This window comes from Eriocheir sinensis, chromosome 34 (genome assembly GCF_024679095.1).
Source record: "Eriocheir sinensis breed Jianghai 21 chromosome 34, ASM2467909v1, whole genome shotgun sequence".
NCBI classification, from domain to species: domain Eukaryota; kingdom Metazoa; phylum Arthropoda; class Malacostraca; order Decapoda; family Varunidae; genus Eriocheir; species Eriocheir sinensis.
The window spans coordinates 7,123,930-7,149,662 of record NC_066542.1 but is presented as its reverse complement, the minus strand read 5'-3'; the positions used below and the strand labels follow the sequence as shown (position 1 = coordinate 7,149,662).

At 42.7% G+C, this 25,733-nt stretch overlaps 1 protein-coding gene across 10 annotated transcripts in view; it reads left to right on the top strand.

The window, feature by feature from the left end:
- The window catches only part of LOC127006993 (serine/arginine repetitive matrix protein 2-like), a 95,499-nt gene that overhangs the window by 42,452 nt on the left and 27,314 nt on the right, over positions 1 to 25,733 (top strand). For 7 of the 10 annotated variants that reach the window (XM_050877459.1, XM_050877457.1, XM_050877456.1 and 4 more), the window contains exons 3-14: positions 3,741 to 3,819; positions 8,889 to 9,009; positions 9,970 to 10,121; positions 10,487 to 10,552; positions 10,752 to 10,871; positions 11,250 to 11,382; positions 11,819 to 12,057; positions 12,782 to 14,500; positions 19,204 to 20,187; positions 21,391 to 21,831; positions 23,771 to 23,956; positions 24,278 to 24,474. In XM_050877459.1, the coding sequence (XP_050733416.1) occupies positions 3,741 to 3,819; positions 8,889 to 9,009; positions 9,970 to 10,121; positions 10,487 to 10,552; positions 10,752 to 10,871; positions 11,250 to 11,382; positions 11,819 to 12,057; positions 12,782 to 14,500; positions 19,204 to 20,187; positions 21,391 to 21,831; positions 23,771 to 23,956; positions 24,278 to 24,474 (4,437 nt within the window). The remainder of the gene's footprint in view (positions 1 to 3,740; positions 3,820 to 8,888; positions 9,010 to 9,969; positions 10,122 to 10,486; positions 10,553 to 10,751; positions 10,872 to 11,249; positions 11,383 to 11,818; positions 12,058 to 12,781; positions 14,501 to 19,203; positions 20,188 to 21,390; positions 21,832 to 23,770; positions 23,957 to 24,277; positions 24,475 to 25,733) is intronic. The other 3 variants (XM_050877463.1, XM_050877462.1, XM_050877461.1) reach the window with 3 other exon arrangements.

Here is a 25,733-nt window from a genome sequence, read left to right as displayed (position 1 = left end):
ACTTAACATAGCCAAACTTAACCTAAACTAATTCAACGTGACCTAACCAAATCAAATTTAACCAAACCTAATCTAATCTTCAACTACCCTTATATTCCTTTCCATCTCTCATGGTATTTTCTTAGTTAAACCTATTCTAATCTAACCTAACATAGCCAAACTTAACTTAAACTAATTCAACGTGACCTAACCTAATCAAATTTAACCTAACCTAATCTAATCTTCAACTACTCTTATATTCCTTTCCTTCTCTCATGGTATTTTCTTAGTTAAACCTATTCTAATCTAACCTAACATAGCCAAACTTAACCTAAACTAATTCAACGTGACCTAACCTAATCAAATTTAACCTAACCTAATCTAATCTTCAACTACTCATATTCCTTTCCTTCTCTCATGGTATTTTCTTAGTTAAACCTATCCTAATCTAACCTAACATAGCCAAACCTAACCTAAACTAATTCAACGTGACCTAACCTAATCAAATTTAACCTAACCTAATCTAATCTTCAACTACTCATATTCCTTTCCTTCTCTCATGGTATTTTCTTAGTTAAACCTATTCTAATCTAACCTAACATGGCCAAACCTAACCTAAACTAATTCAACGTGACCTAACCTAACCTAACCTAATTTAATCTTCAACTACTCTTATATTCCTTTCCTTCTCTCATGGTATTTTCTTAGTTAAACCTATTCTAATCTAACCTAACATAGCCAAACTTAACCTAAACTAATTCAACGTGACCTAACCTAACCTAACCTATTCAGATCTTCAACTACTCTTATATATATGCTCATCTACGCGTCACACTTGAACTTGAGCTTGTGGGCGTAGTGAAATCCAGGTAGCAGGTGTGTGGACAAGGTTACAGCTGTGATTTATGGAGACAGGTGTGGCGTGGGCGTTAATGCACCCTATTACTTAAACCTGTCCTTGAATAATCTTTTTTTTTTTATATATAGGATGGCGTCGAGTTAGTAGAAGAAAGTACCGTGTGACTCATTGCGTGTGTTTAAGTGTGTGTGTGTGGGGGCGGGGGGTGGGGTGGGGTGGGGTGGGGGGGGGGGTAGGAAGGTACAGGTGTGAAGGGACTTACTAATTATTATCACCTGGGGCCATGAACTTCTCCTTCTCTCCCTCCCTTTCCTCCCTCTCTTCGTCCCTTCCCTCCCTCTCTCTTCCTCCGTTCCCTTCCTCTCTACTTTTCCTATCTCCCATCCTCTTTCCCCTTCTTCTCTTTCATACTACTACTACTATTATTATTATTATTATTATTATTATTATTAGTAGTAGTAGTAGTAGTAGTAGTAGTAGTGGTAGTAGTGGTATATGAAATCGCAGCAGACTACCTATATAGATGTTTGGGTTCTCTTCCTCCTCCTCCTCCTCCTCTTCCTTCCATCTTCCCTAATCTGATTACTCACTCATCTGATAGTGATTTGAAAGGCCAGTGTCTCTTTGTCCTTATCTTAACTGTCCTTTGCTCCTTCCGTCCCCGTCTGGGCATTCATCTCTCTCTCTCTCTCTCTCTCTCTCTCTCTCTCTCTCTCTCTCTCTCTCTCTCTCTCTCTCTCTCTCTCTCTCGTTACACTGTCTCTTATCTTCACAATCTTCCTCCTCTTCCTCTTCTCTATCCTTCCTTTATCCTCCTCCGTCTAGTCAATCTTACATTCATGCTTCACTTCTCCTGCCATCTGTACCCGTCTGGTCCTGCCTCGTCATCCCAAAGCCTCGCCCATGAACACGAAGAACCCATTAGACCGTTACCGATGCGTTCATACGTGAAATGATACGTGGATTCAAGACGCACGTACAGATACATAGATAGATAGGAATAAGAGATAGATAGGTAGGTAGATAGATAGACAGATAAATAGATTGTTAGTTCAACGTGAAATTATATGAAGTTAAATGCCATCAAGACTTAAATTTGCATTGCTTTAGTATAGATAAAAATGATACGTGCAATGGATTCAGGACGCACGAACAGATATAGATTGATAGGCAAATAGATAGGAAGATAGATATGTATAGATAAGAGAGATTCATGTCACATTTACATAGATTTACATAGATATTTAGACCACAAACACCCTATGGTCTATTTTAGGTGGTCTGTCCTTCAACTTAAGTGAAATTATATGAAGTTAAATGCCACCAAGATTTGAATTTGCATTGCTTTAGTAAATATTGAGAGAGAGAGAGAGAGAGAGAGAGAGAGAGAGAGAGAGAGAGAGAGAGAGAGACTAGGCTACATGCATATATAATTATTATCTAGATCCGATTATGTCCCAACCTCCATCTTCACCTCGCACCCTCAACCTCACAACCTCCACCCCAAATCCCCGTCCCCCACTTCGAAACCCCCCAACCTCTCAACCTCCCCCAACAACCTCAAACCTTCATTCTTAGCCGTATTAGGTAAAGAATCTGAAGAGCATCGGTTATTATGCAAATCACACACACACACACACACACACACACACACATGCATACACGCACGCACGCACGCACCCACTTGAACATCCTCCCCATACAATACTCCTATTCACACACACACACACACACTTATGGTTCCTTGCCCTCCACTTTCCTTTAAGTTCTCATAGTCTTCCTTAATATCACACACATCCCCTTTGTTCCTTCCTCCCCTCTCCTATATTTAACGCACTTTTTATTAACAATCTTACGTGCGGTTCAGTTATAGCTTACGCCTTCTCGGTTGCCAAAGAGAAAATGGGAACTGAGAGGATTAATAAGAATCACATAAAAGAAACAGGCGAAACTATAGGAAGGCGGACATGGAAAATCTTAATCTTACGGCATTACATATATATTGTGAAAAGGGGGAGGAATATTTCGGTCAGTTCATCAATCAACCGTTCCATCAATCCATCAGTGAGTCAATCTTCCCCTTGGGTGGCAATGGACATACTATCAATCTTCCCTACCTATCACTTGTTCATCATCCATTTCTCATTTCACGCAACTCCAACACGATTCTCTATCTATCTATCTATCAGTGCTACGATATGTGAGCTCTAATGTGATGGAGGGTCTTTCTACATCTCGAAGCACATGGGAAATTGATCTATGCAGGATAATAAATCTTTTTACTAACTGTCTGGGATTCGAACCTGGACCACCGAGACGCAAGGCAGACACTAGCATCGATCCAAAGGGAACTCCATGACTCTCTCTCCAAGGGTACTCCAAGATTCTCTCACTCAATAGCATGTCTTTTCTCCCTCATCTCTTATTCCATCATTTTAAACAACTTCAACACGTTTCTCTATCTATCTATCTACATATCTATCTATCTATCAGTGCTACGATATGTGAGCTCTGATGTGATGGAGGGTCTTTCCACATCTCGAAGCACCAGGGAAATTGATCTACGCAGGATAATAAATAATTTTACTAACCGTCTGGGACTCGAACTTGGACCACCGAGACGCAAAGGAACTCCATGACACTCTCTCCAAGGGTACTCCAAGATTCTCTCATTCAATAGCATGTCTTTTCTCCCTCTTCTCTTATTAAATCACTCATAAACACATATCTTCTACAATTTCTTATATTCCCTCATTAATCAGGTCATCTCTTCTTCAATTATCTCTTATCCCCTTATTCATTCAACCTATTTCTTCTACCCTTAATTGGAGTCTTTATTAGCGTCTTGGACTATTACATTGACACCTATGAATGTAAAACTAATGTCCTTTCTCTTCTTCAGGTTTGACATAATCCGGAAGCTGGGTCAAGGCACGTATGGCAAGGTGCAACTGGCTGTCAATAAGGAGACTGGACAAGAGGTGAGATTTAAGTGGCATGAGAGAGAGAGAGAGAGAGAGAGAGAGAGAGAGAGAGAGAGAGAGAGAGAGAGAGATTAAAGTAACTTATTCTATCATGTACTACTGAGAGGAGCTTTATACTGCCTTGCTATTATTATTATTATTATTATTATTATTATTATCATTATTATTATTGCACGTGATAGTGAGAGCAGTATTAGTTTTTGTGTTGTTCGTCTCTTTTTTTTACATTGTCATCACTATTGCGAGAACTGTCAGAGCTAGGAGCCAGACTTCACCATCAAGCTAACAACCACACTTCACCATCAACGCTAACCACATTTCACCATCAGAGCTAACAACCACACTTCACCATCAGAGCTAACAACCACACTTCACCATCAGAGCTAACAACCACACTTCACCATCAGAGCTAACAACCACACTTCACCATCAGAGCTAACAACCACACTTCACCATCAGAGCTAACAACCACACTTCACCATCAGAGCTAACCACACTTCACCATCAGAGCTAACAACCACACTTAACCATCAGAGCTAACCACACTTAACCATCAGAGCTAACAACCACACTTCACCATCAGAGCTAACCACACTTAACCATCAGAGCTAACAACCACACTTCACCATCAGAGCTAACAACCACACTTCACCATCAGAGCTAACAACCACACTTCACCATCAGAGCTAACAACCACACTTCACCATCAGAGCTAACCACACTTCACCATCAGAGCTAACCACACTTCACCATCAGAGCTAACAACCACACTTCACCATCAGAGCTAACCACCCTTCACCATCATAGCTAACCACACTTCACCATCAGAGCTAACCACACCACCATCACAGTTAACCACACTTCACCATCACAGCTAACCACACTTCACCATCACAGCTAACCACACTTCACCATCACAGCTAACCACACTTCACCATCACAGCTAACCACACTTCACCATCACAGCTAACCACACTTCACCATCACAGCTAACCACACTTCACCATCACAGCTAACCACACCACCATCACAGTTAACCACACTTCACCATCACAGCTAACCACACTTCACCATCAGAACTAACCATGCTTCACCATCACACACAAACACTATATCATCAAAGGTAACCAATGCTAACAAACCCAGGCAGCTTAATACTAAACACACACGCCACAAGACCTTCGAGGAACAAAGCCCACTCTGTCTCTCTCTCTCCCACACACACACACACACACACACACACACACACACACACACATTTGCATTAGCTCCTCTCATTCTCTAAAATTCTTCCTCTTTCCCTTCTTCATCCTCTCTTTTCTCTTTCCTTTAGCCTCTCCAAATTTTACATCTCTCATCTCCCACTCTCTCTCCCATGCTTTTCTCTCTCCCTCTCCTATCAGCCTTTCCCTCCTAATTATCCAATACATGATGCACCTGTTGATATATTTTTGTATTGATGGTTCTCTATCTATGGATAAGGCATTAAAGAAAGATAATCAATAAAAAGAATATAATAATATTGTTTATTGACCATTAAACCATTTCAACTTTAGTAATTGAAAATTAAATTTTCCTCAAATATCCCCTATAATTTTCCATCATAGAGTAAAAATATTGACCAAAAACATATTACATTTTCAAACACACACACAAAAAAAGAGAAAATTATTGTTCCTGTTCACATAAAACAATTATCCTTGGCTTGGAACACATAATGAATACACAAAAGATGTGCATTCCCATTGTTGAGTTCATTGTTCTCCCTGTGCATGATGTTAGCCACTGAAGCAATCCAGGCACATGAATGGACTTCCCTCACAGCCAGCACAAAAGGTTGACACTTTCTTTGCTCTTTTTGCTGCAATTTTCCATCCTTGGTTCAATGAGGAATCATAATTTGATGATGGATTGTGGGATTCACCAGAAGAATCTTCATCACCAGAGCCATATTCTGGAATGACACTCTTTGCCTTCTTCGTGGTATAAAAAATAATGGGGTCCATTACCTGTAAAAAATATAAAAGTAGAATTGGTTAATTTACTGTATTGTAAGGCAACCAGTCAAACAATTGTAATAACAAATTAAGTACAGTAGCTTATATGCATATATATGAACAGAAAAGCCATCTTGACAGCCTGCCCTAAAATGGGTCAGGCCGCAACAGATTCATAAAACATTTGGTTGCGGCCTGCCCCTATGTGGGTCAGGCTTTCTGCCAGGCGTAATTACACTCTACAAGCCACAAGCATAACACTTACCTCCTCTCTGTCTGTTGGGTACCGGCAAACTGGAGATATTCATATTCGAATGGCGAATGTATCACAACAGCGTAGCGGCGGGGTTGCTGCCAGCCGCAGTTAAACACAAAAGTAATTTTCTGCAAGGTGACTCAAATTTGCAGACCGTATCTCATAAGGTCTGGTCTGGGCATATGAAAAATATAAGCAGCATATTATCTGGGGAATGTGCCCCAGGTAAAGTGATATGCCGCAGTCTGGATAGTATGTTCATAGAAATAAATAAGTCTTCCCGGGACTGATACTACACAGACACATTTAAAGCTTTCGAACGAGAAAAAGTCCCCATTTGAAGCTTAATAAGTCCCACCAAACCCTAATCGATATACCCCATTGAAACAACACCTCCATTTAGCAAGAATTTCCTTAGTACCCACATATCTTGTGTTAACTGGAGGGTCTACTATATATTTTGTAACTTGCAATCTCCCGAACTTTATTTTGCTTAACTTCTGCTGTTTGTGAACCACGGCTCTCGATCTCACACTATTCGGAACCCTTCTGTGCTGTAAAAAATGCTTGTAACACTTTACCTTCCGCTGCCTCTCCGAAGTGGACGTCTGGAGATGACTTACCGTGTGTCTTTCTGTCGAAGATAAATAAGTAGAGTCTTTTGGCACCACAAAGTCATTTAGATTTATTATTATATGAGCTGCCTGAAGTCATCCCTGTCTTTTTTGTGAAGGGAGGGAGGAAAATGGAGGAAGAAGAGGGGGAAAGAAAGGAGAAGGGGGAAGGGAGGTAAAGAAAGGAGAAGGCAGAAGGGAGGGAAAGAAAGCTAGTGAAAATCAAACCACTGGTACACAAGCCCTTTCAACAGTATCAGTAACTTTAAGCACAAGGTTTTTTATCAAGCCTCTTCGGTACGGTAAAATAGGACATATTAAATCATCTGTCTGCTAGTGAAAATCAAACCTCTGACACACAAGCCCTCTCAACAGTATTGGTAACTCTAAGCACAAGTTTTTTCATCAAGCCTCTTCGGTACGGTAAAACGGGACCCAGGAAATCAATAAGTCAATCACTCAGCCTGACATCTTCATCCCTGTGGTGGGGGAAGGAGGGTGAGGGGAAGGGGCGGGGATCAACTAATTGCCTCCATCTCACGGTGTCACTCATCATTAATTGCCTGCCTTCCGTCCTCGGTTGCTCCACTCATGTACACTCTTCATTGCTTGTTTACCCCTCACCCTACCCTAGTCTAATCTCTCTCCCTTTTCTCTCTTTCCCTCTCTCTCTTTCTCCACACACACTTACTCAGCTATCTCCAAATGCATGTCCCCAACTGTACTTTTACCCTTCTTCTCTCACCCACAAACTCCTCGCACCCATCATGCGTCCCAAGCACCTGCGGATAGTTCTAATAATGTTCCCTGTAATACATCCTGATCCCTGCCCTGCATAAGTGGGGTGAGGAGGGGGATAGGAAGGAGGTTATGAGGAAGTGCAATGTAGCGATGTCAGGTGCGTCGTTGTGTGCAGTGAATGCCTGATGGAGAGAAGGGAATGAAAGAAGAAACATGACAATTAAAATGAAATGTGTATGAGAAAGGAAGAAAATTGGAGGAGGCATAGAAGGGAAGAAAAGTAGGGAGTATGAAAGAGTAAGAAAAATGAATGTAAGAGGAGAGATATGAAAAGGGGATGAAGTAGACTCAGGTAGAGAGTATAGAAGAGAGTAACGTAAGAAAATGTAAGAGTGAAGGGGAAGGAAGTATGGAGTATTAGAGAATAAGGGAAAAGAATATAGTAGAAGAAATAACGGTGAGGGAAATGAGGAAGATACAGAAAAACAGGGAAAAAACAAGAGATTGAAGTCTTTATATATGAGACAGGAGAATAAAACAGACATGAAAGTAATGGAGAGAGTAAGGAATATGCATATAGGAGAGAGGAAGGGAGACATAGAGGATGAATATATGTATCTCTGTATGTATGTATGAATAACCACATAGGAGCCAACAAGCAAAAACACCAGTTGACAAGCTTTCTGGGTTATGATGTCAGAGTTCCTCCTACACGGACCCATTACAGTTGTTATTTTAGTGGACTGCTTGCCTTCCCCCTCGACCCTGCTGCCTCTTTTTGCTTCTTTAAATAGTGCATGTGTGTGTGTGTGTGTGTGTGTGTGTGTGTGTGTGTGTGTGTGTGTGTGTGTGTGTGTGTGTATATTTACCTATTTATAGTCTAAGGGGCCTGAGCTAAACTCTAATAGTCCCGTTTCCATATCTACATTTATCCAGCCTTTCCTTCATTGGTTGGACACTGCTCGCCTCCACCACCTCTTCCCGCAAGCCCTGTGTGTGTGTGTATGTGTGTGTGTGTGTGTGTGTGCTTTAGCTGTGCATGGCCTCAGTGCTCATCTCTGTCTCTTTCACCCTTAAGCCTGTGATGGGTGAGAAGGGGTTAAGTAGAGTAAGGATGAGGTGAAGTGGTTGAGTTATAAGGAAAAGGAAAAAGTGTAGAAGGAGGAGGTGGAATACAGTTATAAGATGGGTGAAAAATGTGTGTGTATACCTTTCAAGAGGGAAGGATCAAGGCACCTCTCCACCCAAAACTGACCTTTCTTCTGGGTCTTTTTCCTACCCTCTGGACTTGCACAATTTTCACGAGGCTCATACTGAAGTTTTGAATTCTGTCGATGTTTTTTTATTTTCATTTTTTTACAGCAAAGGAAACATCTCATAGCAAAAAAAATAGACGAAAACAATAATGAAAAAAAAATCCTGTATTTTCTATTGTAAACACATTTCCTTCTTTTTCAGGTGGCCATCAAGACCATCAAGAAGGCCAAGATAGAAACGGAACAAGACTTAATCCGCATCCGGCGAGAGATTCAGATCATGTCATCCGTGCAGCATCCGCAGATCATCCACATCTACGAAGGTGAATTTTCTTTTTCTTACAGTAAAGGAAGCAGTACAAGGGGAAAAAAAAAAAATGAAAAACAAAAAAAGCCTGCAATGTAATATATGTACACAGATACTCCCATGCCCCCCCCACCCCCCCACCCACCCACCCACCCACACACACACACACACACGCACACACACACACACACCTGTCCTGTTAGAGTTCCGATATCAGCCAGGAAGGGTACTAGCTGGCAATCACAAGTCTATCACGTGATCAGACCATGGTGAATTACACGCCAAATAAGGCCAGAGCTCTCTCACGTCACCACACACTTGTACAGCCTCTTGCCACTTCACTGCACTTACTGGCAGCCACTCTTGGTGACCATAGAGGTGAAGGAATCCTAAACACGCCGAGTAAAGGTTTTGTGTGCTTCTAATTTTAAACAGACGTGTATACAGGATCGAGCAACAAAGGCGTGACGCTCCTTGAACCCTGAGACGTAAATGATGGTAAATTAAACACAATGCAACATTCCTTGGGTGGTTTCCTGTTGTAAATAAAAAGCCGCAGATCACATAGTCACCGTTTTCAAATAATTTTTCCCAGGTATGCAGAAGTTTTTTTATAATGAGTGCTACTGAAAAGAGGCCTATAATATTATATGAAAAAAAGTGGTATTGGATTTTTTAACTGAGTAACCAATCAGGCAACTGAAATAAAGTTAGAAATATTTACAGGCATAATCAGGCAATGAACTTTTTAGTTAATAGAACAGATAATATGCTCATTATCAGCCCAAAAGGATCACCAAGGGACAGATGGAGTTCTTACAATCTTGACTGTTTCGTTATGTAAAATAAAACCCTTTAAAGCACAAGTTTGGAATGAATCCTTAGTGACATAAGTGGTAAACGGCACACATGAGAGGTGCGATGGTGCTGGTGATGGAGTACAAAGGCAGAGATTAACACTTTTTTCATCCCACAGTCTTTGAGAACCGCGAGAAGATGGTGCTGGTGATGGAGTACGCAGCCGGTGGTGAGTTGTACGACTACCTGAGTGAGCGCAAGGTGTTATCCGAAGACGAGGCGAGGAGGGTGTTTCGCCATGTTGCCTCGGCTACGTACTACTGTCACAAGGTGGGCTGCAGGCTTGATTACACCTTAAGATTTCACAGACAACTAACTTCAATAAAAAAAATGTTCATATACTGTCCTCCCTCAGTATTTGCAGATTAGGAAAAGAGACTCGTGTGAATATATAAAGGTCTGAATAATCAAACCTGCCCATTGTGTCTAGGTAAGTGATAAAAGTCCTCAAAAATGTCCCCCAAAAGACCCATTTTCAACACTTCCAATCAACATGAAACTTTACAATTATCAGCAGTACCATATTGTAAAGAATGAGCTACAAATAAATGACAATAGGTGGCCTTTAGGGAATATTTCCTTAGATTTTACTGAGATGCAATAATATCTAACTGACTGCCCATACGCCTTTGCAGCACAAGATCTGTCACCGGGACCTGAAGCTCGAAAACATCCTGCTGGACCTGGATGGAAATGCCAAGGTGAGCAAACTGTCTGAACTGTGATTGTTACAGTAAGTCTTTTCTAAGCTAGCTCAGTTGTTATTGTTTAAGTCCAACAGCATTGTTTTTAAGGTAACCCTAAGCCATTTATTTTTCATAGTTTGTAAATTAATTGATTTAAGCTTATCCTCCTCTTCTGAGTAAGCCTCAGATTTACCCTTGGTTTCCACCTTCCCAGATTGCTGACTTTGGTCTCTCCAATGTGTTTGACGAGAAGCACCGTTTGGACACCTTCTGTGGCTCACCCCTCTACGCCTCCCCAGAGATCGTCAAGGGCATCCCCTACACTGGCCCGGAGGTAAAGTATCAAAAGTGGGCCGCCAGTGCCACAGCCTTTGAGAAGCAGAGATATGAGTTAATAAGCAAACCTTCCCGTTCAGACAAGAGTTTAGGATAGAAAACCTCCAGCACTTGGTCCAGAGGTAAATTATAAGTAGAGAACCAGTAACAAGACTTCCCTTATGTTAGCTAAAAATATGGTGTTAACAAGAGGCCATATGCTGTAGCTTCTGTAGTATAAGAAAAGGCAAGCAAGAGATATGAGCTGAACATGCTTTTAATTTACATTCACTCTTTTCCTTTGGCTTGTTATGGCATCAGGAAGTGGCAGAGTGATTGAATCCACACTTGTTTTAATAATTTCCTTTTCTGTTCCCTCTCTTCCTTGTGGTGGTAGGTGGACTGCTGGTCCCTCGGCGTGCTGCTCTACACCTTGGTCTACGGAGCCATGCCTTTTGACGGATCAAACTTCAAGCGGCTGGTGAAGCAGATCACTCAGGGGGACTACTATGAGCCCAAGAAGCCCTCACGTGAGTCAGCCCTCGGCAAGATTATGGTATTAGATCCTCAAGGGGTGAAAATCTTTGGGAACTTCCACAAGAGGCCACTGTTCCTTATTTGACACTCTGAGACATATATCAGGTCCTTTTTGTTCAGTATATATGAGTAGGCTTGGATTTTGGAGGTAGGACTAATACTTTTTAATGTAGACAGCGACTTGGCAGCGGGTAGACAGCTAATTACATAATGGGAGGAGAGTGTCTACAATTGCCAAAAGTGGGAGAGACTCGGCTTGTCTAACCCCATAAGGAAAACTAAGGATATTAAACGAAGAAGTCAATTACAGTCTCGCTTCTCTAATCACACCACAGCTATTTCCTTTGTCAAGCACAACACTTTCCTTCCACAACTCCACATAATACATCTAATAATTGCAGCCTAACCCTCACTGCCCCCTTCGCACAGGTGCGTCCGAGCTCATCAGACACATGCTGACGGTGAATGCCAGCAAGCGCGCCACCGTTGAGGAGATCTGCAGCCACTGGTGGGTCAACGAGGGGTTCAGTGAGCCCTGCCTGGAGGTGGCTGAGGCGCTGGCCAACCAGACACCCGTGCGCCTCGACCTGCTGCTGTCTCTCGCCCCCAAACACATCAACTCGGAGCACATGTTGATCCAGCCAGAGGAGGACGACAGTAGCACCAGGGTGAGTGTGGCTGATGAGAAGCTAAGGAATGGTGTGTTTTCTTTTACCATCATTAAGATATGGAGATCCAAGGCTCTTCAGCAAGTTTCTAAGCCTGCAAATCTGGACCAACTTTGTTTTTTTGGAATAATAAATCATGACATTCTCCTTTTTTTATATTTCTTATGAAGATAGATTTTAACGATATGAATAAAATAGTTAAGTGGTCTCCCTCACAATTTATCAGGAAGCTAAGGAAATCTACATCTGGTGGCACACAGTATATTCAAGCCTCCCAGTATAGTTCACCATCATCTCCAAAACATTCATTTAACATTACTTAAAACATTACTTTTCAGATAAATACATAAATTGATGCTTAAACCATTTTCAGCAAATAAAACGCACATACTTGAATTATTTGATTGAGAAATGTAAGAAAATCATGTTAGTAACCCCAACCAGGTATTTTCTAAAAGCTAGTTTACATAATGAGTCACATTTTGAATCAGTTTTAACGTAACACACTAGAGACATTTCAACACAAATTTTAGGTGATGTAATAGTTGTGCACAAATATTCAATGATAAACTGGGTAAATGTTGCGGGCTTTTTTTCTTTTTTTTTACGCCCTTGAACTGTCTCCTTTGCTGTAAAATGAAAAAAATCTCTTAAAATGTTACAGGGAAAGTTGCAGAGAGAACAAAACCATTTCTCATTCACTTTCCCCTTCCTCCCCAAACAGTCCCCACCAAACTCCGAGGCCTCCCGTCCCCCTCCTAACCTCAAGCTGCCTCCACCTCCACCGGCCGAAGTTCCTCCCCCACAACAGGTTACTCCCGCCCGGTCTGCCTCGCTCGGTGCTCTCAGCTCCGTCAACTCCAATGAGATAGACGCTTTAGTGGCACAGAAGATGCAGCAGAAGAAGGGAGAAGCAGAGGATGAGGAGGAAGAGGAGGAGCGGAAGAGGAAGGCCGCGGATGAGACGGGGACGGTTGAGAGACGGAAGAAGAAGCGCGATGCCTCAGACACTTCATTAAAGTCATCGCGTAAGGAGCAGAAGCGGGATGAGACCAGCGTGAGGCGTCCAGCAACCGGCCCGGATGTCGAAGCGGCAGAGAAGAAAACATCACGGCGGAAAGAGGCAGAGACCGAGGAGCTGGAGAAGAGCGAGAAACGGAAGAGCGGGGAGAAGAAGAAACGCGAGTCCCTCCTCGTCGACGGGGAAGCGAATGACGTGAGTGAGCGGGAGAAACGGAGAAGCATCAGAAAAGCGGAGAAGGAGAAGGAGAAGCTGGAGGCGGAAAAGGTGGAGCGGAAGAAAAGTGTGAAGAAAAAGGAGAGTGGCGTTGAGAGAGATGCAAGTATGAGTGAGGGGGTTGACAGGACAGAGCGTAAGAGTGTCAAAAAGAGGGACCCTGCCGCCACCCCAGAGAGCAGTGTGGAGAGGAAGACAGGTAAGAAAAAGGATGCCTCTGGGGATGACGCGAGCAGGAAAGACAATAGTGAGTTTGCATCCTCGTCTGTGATAAATGGTGAGGCGTTCGAGGAGGAGGAGGAATTGGAGGAGGGAGGAAAAGGAGAACCAGCAAGACTTGAGCTTTCAAAAGACAAGTCACCAGCTCCTCGTGGGTCAACAGAGGGTAAGGTCAGGTCAGGGGAACAACTCGAGTCTCCAATGGAAGAAGATGCCGTTAAAAAGTCCCCAAGTAAGTCTCGGTCTGGGGAGTCCAAGCGATTAGCCGAAGGGACCCTCAAGGCCTCTGGTTCTGCAGTCTCCCGAGAGTCCACAAGTCCGGCCAAGCAGTCAGGTGGGGCAGCTCCTTCCACCACCACCTCTCTCGCACCATCACAGGAGACTCCACGCAAGAAGCCGTCACCACCACCAGGAGCAGCCACTCAGCCTCCTAAGGTGAGGAAAACAGATTCAAAGTCCTTAGTCCAAACAGCCTCCAGGGGTCAGGGTGTGGCCGAGAGAGTGGCGGCGGCGGAGAGTGGCGGAGGAGGGGCCAGTAGGGTGCTAGTTAAGCCACCAAAGTCACCAGCAGCGAGCCAGACAGAAAAGGTGCTGCAGGAGACGGCAGATAAGATTAAGAGTAAAGAGGAGGAGGTGGAGCCACGCACTCCCGATTCCCAGCCAACAGGACAGTCAGAGACGAGTAAAGACACCAGCCAGTCGTCCTCCATCCTCTCGACCCCAGCCAGGAGTCGCGATGGGTCAGAGTCATCGGATGGGGCGCCCCGGCCAGCCAGGCCTGACGGGGGCAGACGCCAGTCAAAGGTTTTCAAAGCTGCGGCCATGTGGGAGAATGGTCAGCCAAGCACCACCTCCCCCGCGGCCCAGCCAGACAAGGTCAAGAAGCCGGTTATCCGACCCGGGCCGAATGTCATGTCTGATCTGACCAAGAAGTTTGAGGTGAAGCCAAGTGTTGAGCGCAGAAGTAAGGTGGTGCCGTCCCTTAAGGTAATCATGTCACCTTCCTTCCCTAGTTGCATTCTCTTGCTGGTTGGTTGTGCGTTGAGTTTGCTAGGCCAAGCATGGGTGTGGCCTGCCTGTCCTGTGGTGGTGGTGGTGGTGGTGGCTGGTGGTGGTGGTGGTGTGTTGGGGGGGCAGAGGGCAGTGCTTGGGGTAGGTGAGGAGACAGACACAGTTGACAAAAAGTAATTTCCCTATAGTGTGTTCTGCCTTTCCATAGTTGCATTTCCTTGGTTGTGAGTTTCTTAGGTCGAGCATGAGAGTGGCTGTCTGTCCCTTGTCTGGAGAGAAAGTAATGTAGGCTGTAGAGGAAGGGGGTTTAGGATGTTAAGGAGGGGGGTGTAGGATGCAGGAAGAAGGAAAATACAGGGAGGTAACAGGTTGTAAAAGGGTGCAAAAGGCTGCTTTAAAAGGGATCACAATATGTGTTGATCAGATCACATCACGTTACCAAAAACTGGACCAAAGAAGCAGTGCAGTATTGATTTTATAACACGGGTGCTTCTTGAAATTGGTTTAGCTTGAAAATTCCAACAGGACATTAAGAATTGAGTTCTGATGAATACCAGTAGATCACGTATAATAATTTTTTCAAACGTACGAGTTGAACATGTATTAGAAAAATTGTTCTCGTCCACACCAGCTCGTAAAAAAATTCCAAGACAATATCCATAACAAAGATCACTAGAGGTTTCCCTTAGACGAAATCATCCTTTTTACGTAGGAGTTTTCGCATCAGTCGTAGCAAGAACACGATACAGATTTAAACTAAGACACAGTATATGCATGAGTTTCAATATTTTAGAATGTGTCAGCGGTTGAATTTCCTGTTTTTTTTTATAGTTTTGACATCACTGCATGCCAACTTTGCATCCTGAAGAGTGAGTGAGTGTTGTGTTATGGTTGTTGTTGTTGTTGTTGTTGTTGTTGTCTTGCCTCCTCTGTCGTTTGTCTTTGCCCCCAGTCCGTTAAGAATACAGTTGTGTGAGTTGTGAGATTTGCCTCCCTATGAAAATTGTCTTCTCTCTTGCTTCCCTCCCCTTTTCTTGGTCTTTCTTTCAGTCTCCCTTCAGTTTCCTTGCCCGCACCTGCATTTCTTCATGGTCGCCCTCCCACCCATCTTTCCTTAACCCGGTAGTTGCGTGGATCGTGTTTCTCAAAGGCCCCTCCAAGCGAGAAAAATAAGAAAAAAATCATCACTCACGTACACCATTTCATAATATGTATCAACGCATTTGTGATCAGTTTATGCATCATCTATTTTAGGGGGTTTATATCATGGCAATAGTTTGTCTTTCCCTTCACACACATGCACTCACAAGATAAGAAGTTTGCTCTTAACCCGGTAGCAGCGGGGATCATGTTTCTTTATGGTCCCTCCAAGCGAGAAAAATAAAAATCATCACTCACGCAAACCATTTCATGATATATATCAACGCATTTGTGATCAGTTTATGCATCATCTATTTTTTGGGGTTTATATCATGGCAAAAATTTGGCCCGTCGCTGGCACGCGGTAAAGCCACAAATTTTGGCCCGTCGCTGCAATCAGGTTAACTTGACTCACTTCTTGCCTTCCTTCATGTCTCTCCTTATCCACATTTCTTTCTCATTTCCCAAAGCTCAATTACTTATCCTTTCCTTCTCTCATATCCTTCTTTCCTGGCCAGCGTTCGTCTCTTCCTCTCTCCCTCTAACATGCTTTCTAGTCATATTTACTTTCCCAAATTTTGATTAAGAATAGTATATTTGCCTCCTCTTGCAGCTCTTCTCTCCCAACATTCTTTACTTCTTCACTCCCCAGGTATATTCTCTTCCACCTGAACTAGAAGGGGCATTCACAAAGTCTATCATGGGTGGACTGTTATTTGAACAAACTCTAGTCTCTATTTTGTGTCCATGGTATGTCCCTCTAAGATAAGGGAGTTAAAAAGTAATACCATCAGTTTCATTTGGGAGGTGGTTGATAAATTTGTCCCATCCACAGTTTTGTTTACACTGCTCATTTCAAGTAACAATGAGACTAATCAACGTCAGAGGATTTTCTAAGATCTATTGTCCTATAAAGAATATCCCTATTATTATTATTATTATTTTTGTTTTTTTTACATCAAAGAATGCAGCTTAAGGCCAACAAAAACAGTACAAGAAAAAAAAAAGCCCACTACTTGCCGCTCCCACAAAAGTAAAAAGTAAAGAGTAGCCAAAAGAGAGTAGCTTTTTAAATTCACTTCCATTATATACCATGACCCCCATCAGTTGCAAAATATACAAGCTATATTGTGATATTTTTCATTTATAAATTAATTTTGCATCCCAGACAGTTGCACGGCATAATCTGCTAATATATTTTCTGTAACAGCACATCTTATCCCTAAATAAAAAGTTACTGATATTGCTTGACATGAGCTCTGCCGATATGTCTGCAAATATGCACGCAAACACACACACACACACACACACACACACATTCGTCTGATTTTCTCATCGCTGGGCTCCTTTTTCTTGCTGTCTCTCCTCTTTCCCTGTGATGAGTGGCGGCCGTGCTGGCGTTGGCTGTGGTGATGTGCACAAAGGTCCTTTCTGATACTTGTCTTATATAAAAGACTGCCATAAAAATGGAGAGAAGGTAAAAGCCACAATTTTTTTTACAAAAGCAAGAAAGTTGTATGAGTAACAGAAATGATATTTGGAAAAGAACAAATAATAAGTAGTACTGTTGTTGTTATAATTTATATGAAATTTGTCCTGGCTGGCTGATTGGCTCTACAGACTCTAGAGAGCCCTCATCCTTTACTTGTCTTGGTTCTCTTGATTAGGAATGTTAAAACTATCAGTCTTGTTCTCCACACCTCTCGAGAGAAAACAAAAAGATTTATCAGAACTAGTTTTTTTTCCTTTTGGAATAATGTCTAATTACTGCCTGACAAATGCTGTTAACAGCATAAATATTATTTGAGTGACATTGAAAAACATGAAACATAAAGGAATAGTTGATGCTGCCACCTCAGGACTTTCAAACATTTTTCTCATTTGAAACCATCCTATCACTATTTTTCTTAGCTGAAATAATAAGAATCCAGACATATGTATTGACAAAGTAATATAAACTCACCCTCAAGGAGTTAACTAGGTATTTGGTGTGATGACCCTACTGAGGCTTGTGCATGGAGGCTACTGTGGCACACTGCTTGCTCCGGCCCCATGCTGGCATAGCCTCCGTGCACAAGCCTTGGAACAATAACCACACCAATCATCATATTCTTTTACAGTGATATATATTACATGTGTTGATGGAATGTTAGTAATTCAGCTAAGAAATAGTGGTAGGATGGGTTCAAATATAGAAAAAAGTAAAAGTTCTGGGGTGGAAGCAAAAATGATCCCTTTACACATGTATCTTTGGCATGACCAACAGGCAAGTCCAACAACTACGTCTTGAATATAGCGGCAAACAAACGCTAGCCAAGATGCACCCAAATGCTTCCTTCCAGCAAAAAATCTGTTATTTGAAAGAATCCAAACATTACTGTGGAAACTTGGTATCAATTTTAACTTGTCATTACTGTCAAAAACATTATGTATTTTGGAAATTGTTATTGGCGAGATCCTTCTGTACATAGGTATATATGGATTGTCAAGTTGTTAAGGTTGTAACTGTATCCCCAAAACCATGCTTCAATCTCCTCTTGTCTTGTAAGTAGTATTGTACGGCTTGATCTTCTTAGGAGCTGTTAGAATTCAGTGAAGGTGGCGGTGATATCCAAAGACTCGTACGTATATAAAAAAGGAGAGAGAGAGAGAGAGAGAGAGAGAGAGAGAGAGAGAGAGAGAGAGAGAGAGAGAATTATGAGCTAGTGTCAGTGTGTGCATGCGTGAGTGGGTGAATGTGTCCATGGATGCGACTGTGTGCGTGTGTGCGTGTGTCCAGGGTCCGAGCACTACCAGTAACCAAAGTACAGACCTCAAAGGAACTTCACCCAGAGGACATGAAATTCAAACTTGGCATCTCAGAAACTTTACATTCATGCTGGCTAAATTTGTACCTTGGAGGGGAATCAATATTTTTATGTAAATACCCTACATGAGAATATATAGTTATGTATACTTATTATTTACCCCTACTAGATCCATGCATACCTTTTGTTAGTGATTGTAAATCTATGTATTATATGTATTTGAAATGCTTTTTTTGAAAGATAAAATGTACATATATGGACTGCTCATTTTGCATAGTTATGCTTTGCTTGAAAGTAGTTGAGGATATTGCTATTATTTTTACATTTTTGAACACAGTGCACTTTACCGAGTCCCACACGTGAATATACCTTGTGAGAGCACCCGACAGCACACCTCCACACCACCATGTCCATAAATAACCTGTCTGCTTCTCAAACACTCGTGTTCACGCACAAACACACATACACAAACTCTTTCTCTCTCTCTCACTTTCATTCACTCACTCTCACTCTCACTCTCTCTTCTACAGTAAGATGATAAATGTAAACTCCTCCCCAGACATGCCCAGATATCCCCACTTGTTCCTGTTCTGAATTTTTGTTGTCTATAAACTATAATATCAACATAACTTTACTCCAGAAAAAAGTTTAAAAAAATTCTCAAAAGTACACTCCACCCTACACTCTCCCTTGAAGCAGTCCCATTATCCTGACTATTCTTATGTCTTGCAGGTGTCAGATGCCAGAAAGGCCTTTGAAGTCAAGCCAGCTGCTGAAAAGCCAAGTGTTGTACTGCGCAAGAAGGCCACACCTGAAACTACTCCCAGCCCCTCAACCCCTACTAAGGACACCCCTGCAGCGCCCTCCACCAAAGAGGCAGTGAAGGGGAAGTCGCCCGCCAGAGACAAGCCGTCGCCAGCTAAGGATGTACCCAAGGAAACAGAGAAGCCAAGAGAAAAGTCACCGAGGATTGGGAAGGAGAGTCTAAGCAGAGTGGGGAGCAAAGCCAAAGTGGAGGCTGAGGCAGAAAAGAAGGTGGAGGAACCGACTAAGAAGGAGAAGCCAGAGGTGACGAAGAAGACTCCACCAGCAGCTTCAGTGACGGAAAAAACAACCAAGACAGAGGAGCGACCCGTAGCCTCTCGTCCCCCAGAGGGAGTCCGGAAACCCACAGCTAAGGAAGGGAAAGAAGAGGCTCCAGCGAAGGTCGAGAAACCCTCAAAGCCAGACTCCAAGCAGATCTTACGTCACCGTGAGTCCTCGGAATCCTCGGAGTCTGAATCGGAAGCTGAACGGCTCCTTAAAGTCTTGTCTGAGAAGAGGGAAAAGGTGGAGGCAGCCAAACAGGAAAAATTGCGCAAAGTGTCATCCACAAAAGAACCGCAAGCAGATGAGGTGGCGATCATTGAGAAGCCACAGCCTAAGCCCTCGCCAAAGGTCTCCCCTAGCAAGTCCCCCAGCAAGGCATCCCCCAGCAAGTCCCCAGAGAAAACCTTGCCTGCACCTGACACTCGAGAGACAGCCCAAGAACAGAAGTTTGCGACTCTGCCACGTGGCTTCAAGACCAAAGGCGCCCAGGCAAGTGCCACTCCTGCTCCGGCCGCAACCCCTACAACCCCGACAGGTGACCGCCCCAAAAAGGACCGTGGTGCCATTAACCAAGAGATTGAAGGCATGATGTCAGCAATCAAGGCAGTGGACCAGGCCATTACCAAGGTGAGTGTGTGTGGGAGCTATACACTTTGTTGCCAAGAGGTGATTCTACACTTGGTCTATTCCTGTCACTTTATACACAGGTTTCTCTGGGAGTGGGTGAGTGTAGCCCATAATTTTAAATCTTAAGAGGGATTAAACCTTCCATAAATCATATTCTTATAGATTTAACCCGGTAGCAGCAACGGGCCAAATTTGTGGCTTTACCGTGTACCAGCGACAGGCCAAATTTTTGCCCCGTGATATAAACCCCCCAAAATAGATGATGCATAAACTGATCACAAATGCGTTGATATATATTATGAAATGGTTTGTGCGAGTGATGATTTTCTTCTCATTTTTCTCGCTTAGAGGGGCCTTTAAGAAACACGATCCCCGCAGCTACCGGGTTAATTTTGAGTATAAGGATATCAGTAAAACACTTTCCACTGTACTCCTCTCCAGTGCTTTCAGTGCATATAAACTTCAATAACTTCTGAAGCATCACAAACATATGGCAGATAAAACAGACTGATAGACATACAATTTATTTTTTCTTTCATTCATAAGTTAATAATCTGACTATTTGATATTCAGTTTTTCCCATGATGTGATGTAAGGTGCGGTCATGCTGCGATATAATAGGGAACAGGGCAGTGAAATCTTTTAGGCTCCAAATAAAGCCTCTGCCTGCCTCTTGAAGCTTAACCCCTTCAACACGAGGACGCGTATACTGCGTCCTTGCGTGCCCCATACCATATCCGAGGACGCGCATACTGCATCCTGGCTCGCTTAAGCCAATATACGAGTTCTTTTATTTCTATATTTATGCTTACATCTCAAAATTATCAGTTAATTTATGTTTCTTTACGTGCACCATTTAATTCAGCATGTTTTCATATATAATACATGATGATTATGTTGAGTTTATGGCTGAAAACTTGTTATATTCAATAGCAACATTTGAAATTTGGCGCGCATGGTGATATCGGATACGGCACGGGGCACTGTTTTGGCCCGCCCGTATTGAGGGGGTTAACTGCAGATCATGTCATAAGTGTTTCACAGGAATGCTGATGCTGCAGTCTGTCTTGTATGGCTTGTGTCTCCTACATACACTTGTACAGCATAAGAGAGGTGGATGAGAGAAAGATGAGAACACAGAGTTAGAAGTAAAGGAGAGAATGAGCAAAACACAGAACAAGGTTAGAGAGTATTAAATTGCAGGAGGAGGAAGAGATCAAGATGCTGCGAGACTCCTTGGCACGTAGGAATGAGGAAGGCTTGAACAAGGCTCGGGAAGAACAGGCTAAGGCTCGGGTGGAGGACCAGAAGAAGGCTGTCATTGAGGAGGAAGAAGATGAGATGGAGGAGGAGGAGGAGGAGGAAGAGGTGGAGAAGGAAAGAGAGGAAAAGAAAGAGGATAAGATTGTAGAAGTGCCAGTTAAGGAGGAGAAAGAAGATGAGGAAGAAGAGGAGGAGGAGGAGGAGGAGGAGGAGGAGGAAGATGAAGATGAGGAAGTAGACAAAAGGATGCAAGAGGAGACTATAAACCAGGCACTGCGGACCAAAGAGATCATACCAGTGCCGCCTGAGCAGGTCTTGGCGCCCTCCATCCGAGACAGACCAGACGTACACACCAGCAGCGCCATCATCCTATCAAACCAGGTTAGGGTAACGGCCAAGCCTCCCTAAGCCAAGCACACCACCCCTGGAGCCCTGTAGTCACTCCGCACCCTAGACTCACCCATAGCAAGACATCGTAGTTGCTCCTAGCACCTCAGGTTCTCCCCCAAAGCAAGACATGGCACCTTTTAGTTGCTCCTAGCACCCCAGGTTCTCCTCCACAGCAAAGCATGGCACCCCTGGCTGTGTACTCACTCCTAGCTGGGTGGCACAGTGGCAGAACCTTTGACTTCGATCTGACTATCAGGTGTTCAAGTTTTAGTCAGGGTACCTCTTGAAGGGAGATTATACTCAAGCAGTGTGAAGGGAGAGCAATTTTCTTAGCTAGTCTTTTCAGTAGATGTTCTGAGATTAAGGATGATAAGAATTGATTGGCATCTAAGATGCAGGTGACTTAATGCTTTCATAGATGATGGGGTTGTTCATTATAAGTGACTAGTTTGGGTTTGTTTATGAGTTGATATAAAGCACAGATCATGTAGGATGGGATGGGTGAGCTAAGACCAGTGTGTTTTATGCTTTTGTAGAGGAATGGCATTTGTTAGTTTGGATTGGAGTTTGTTTGGACTATTTGAATAATCAAAAGCAAGCATGGAACATAAAATTACATTCAAAATATTGAATTCATTTTATGTTTCCAAGAGTGCAAACACTGTTAACAATGAGTGATATTTTGGGGACGGAAGGCAGATGCCTAAACTGTCTATGGCAGCAAGAGGCATGGAAGACATAGGCCAGCACACACCACACACAACACCAGCCTCTGTGGAGGGCAAGCACTTGTCTGTATGGAGCACTTTTAGTGTAGAGCATACTGACATCACAAGAGAAAGCATGAAAGATGTAGAAACAGCACATGTGACATAGAATGGGTTGATGTTCCCATAATGGGCAAACATTTATTGTTATAGAGTAACATTTGTTTGGAACAAGTGTGCATAGTCGTGAGGAAGCTTTGTGCACTCTAGAAATGTCCCATTGTCCTCTACATTAAGTCTCTAGACATTTGACATGCATGACCTCTTTGTCTTGCTCCCTCTTCTTGAATGCTGTTTCTTGGCCTTTCATAAGCAAAAGAATACCTCTTAGACATTCTGTCCCTCCATTCAATACTACAAGCATATCTTGCAATCTAGTATCTTAATTATTATATATGTAAATCTCTCCTTCACTACACATGCAGTTTGCGCTCCCTCTCTACTTAAAAAAATTAAAGGGTATAAAAAAAAAAATTTATGCTTCTTCCTGGTTCACTGCTCAGCCAGGCTGGTGAGTGAAAACAACATCCTTTACATTGAAAGCTATAATACGTAACTTGACAAGACCAGCATGTCTTATTCACTCACTAAGCATTTGTTATAAAAAACAAATCTCATTCTTTTTCCCACATAAATCCATGAATGAAAACATTACAATTTATTAAACTGAAAACTCCCCTACTGGATAAAGTCTCCACTAACTATGGTTGCCAGTTAAAAAAAACTCCCTTAAAACTCTAAACACTGTGATGGCTCTGTGCACCTACTCAGGATTTCTTGCCAGGAACATGGAAACAGCCTTCATTGCCAAGTCCCTCACACACACCACTCTTCCAGGGCCAAACGAAGGGACACAAATCGCCCCTGAGACACAAAACACACCAGAAGCACTAAACACAAACTAGTGGACAAGATTCCTAGACAGACACACTACCGGTACTTTCCACCACACACAAAGAACATAATATCCCAGTCATGACACCAAGACCCTCAATTGTCTTACTCATGGTGCCAAATCAAAGGACACGATACTTAAAAATGCAAACCAGGCCAATGGGAACAGAAAGACTATGATCACAAACCACATTCCAACATTCACTTCCACGACAAACAAAGGAAGGCAGCCACCCAGTTCCAAGTCCCTCACTCTCGTGCTCTTCCAGGGGCCAAGCAAAGGGGCACAGAAGACCCCAGAAGCTACAGACACAGACCGCAAGAAAACCAAGTTGGAGATCGTCCTCAACAGCAAGCAGCCTGAGGGAGATGCCAAACGTGCCTCCTATGCAGAGATCAAACTCACCTCACCGTCCACCAAGGAGCCGCCAAGGAGTGGAGGATTCAGATCGGAGGTCAGTTAGGTTTGATTAACGTGTGATGAAGGATTTAACGTAGACGGGAAAACACAATAATCTTACTAATTATAATATTCATATACTCTTAAAAATATAAAAAATATAAACATTTTTTTAAGGACTAGTTTAAAGGGTCAACTTTTACATGGATGGACTTTTGTAGCGTCCTCAATTTGTTCCTCAGTTCAGCAAGTATTATTATTATTATTATTATTATTATTATTATTATTAGTAGTAGTAGTAGTAGTAGTAGTAGTAGTAGTAGTAGTAGTAGTAGGAGCAGCAGAATTAATTATTTACACTACTTTTTGTTAACAGGTTTGTGCCACCGTTGGGGCTGTACCACCTGAGCCCGTTCCAGGACCTAAACACGGACCAGGACCAGGGTTTGGGCCGGGGCCGGGCGAGTCTCAGCTGCAGCGGGCCAAGAGGGAGCGCATCATCCCAATCATGCTGGAGGATGATGATGAGGACGACGACACAACTGCCAGCGAATCACACCTTCCTCTCGACAAGTGAGTGTGTTCTTGTGGGTGTTTGGGGGGAAGGGACAGGACCGGGGAGGGTTAAGTGACGTGAATTATTGGCGCCATAACGTGTGTTCATATAATATTATTGCAGGGGATTGAAATGGCCATATCAGGTAGAGATAGAGAGGTATAGCATATGTGAAAAAAAAATTAAGTATAGAAATTGAAACTAAACTTGATATTTTGCTTTAAAAGACACACAAACTTTGACCTAGTAATTATAATAGCATTTCTCACTTGTGTCTTTATAGATGAAATGATTTGCTTCTTTTCCATAGAACACCTCATAGTTTGATTGTTCTGGTGTTCTCTATGTCAAACCAAATTTTCCTGTCATATTTTTAGCGAAGTCTTGCTGCTAGTTTGTGGAAATAGTACAAATTCAATACCGTATATGTATTTATTTCACGCATATATAAGTACAGTATGTATTCACTAGTATGGTAGGTGGTATTAAGAAAAAAAAACAGGGAAAGACTACAAAGCAAAGCAAGTTTCAGTATTTCTAGTAATATAAAGAATCCTAGAACTGTGTCTTCAAATTTCAGTAATATGTTTCCAACTTTTCAGTTTATACACTTTGCAGCAACTGGATAACCGCTGCTCATTATTGACACGACTCATATGGCTGCTGGTCACCTCCTTTTACTCCAGCCCTGCAAATCTGAAATGTCACTCTCCAAACCCAACACTCAGAAAATAATGCAGTCAAAATATTTAAAATTATCACCATCCCATTATGGATTACAACCACTTACATCTCTCGTATATATCTTCTTTTAACCCGGTAGCTGCAGGAATCATGTTTCGTAAAGCCCCCACTAAGCGAGAAAAATGAAAAAAAATCATCACTCAAGCAAACCGTTTCATAATATATATCAACGAATTTGTGATCGGTTTATGCATCATCTATTTTGGGGGGTTATATCATGGCAAAAAATTGTTATGTCGCTGCGACGCTGGTACATGGAAAAGCCACAACTTTGGCCTGTCGCTGCTACCGGGTTAATATTCAGCTGTAGTGATGACAAATACAAGACGAGCACCTAGGTCATGGTCACCTTTTGCCCCAAACAGTGACATCAGTGTCTTGTGTTTGCCAGTGCTAAGATTTGAGTCATTTGCCTCTTCACCGTAGCACTAATTTGGGAATGAAGGCCCAGTCCCTCCTCAACAATTTCTGGCCATCTCAAAAATTCTCACACTACAAAAAATATTCAGAACTTGATAAGCACTAGAAATAC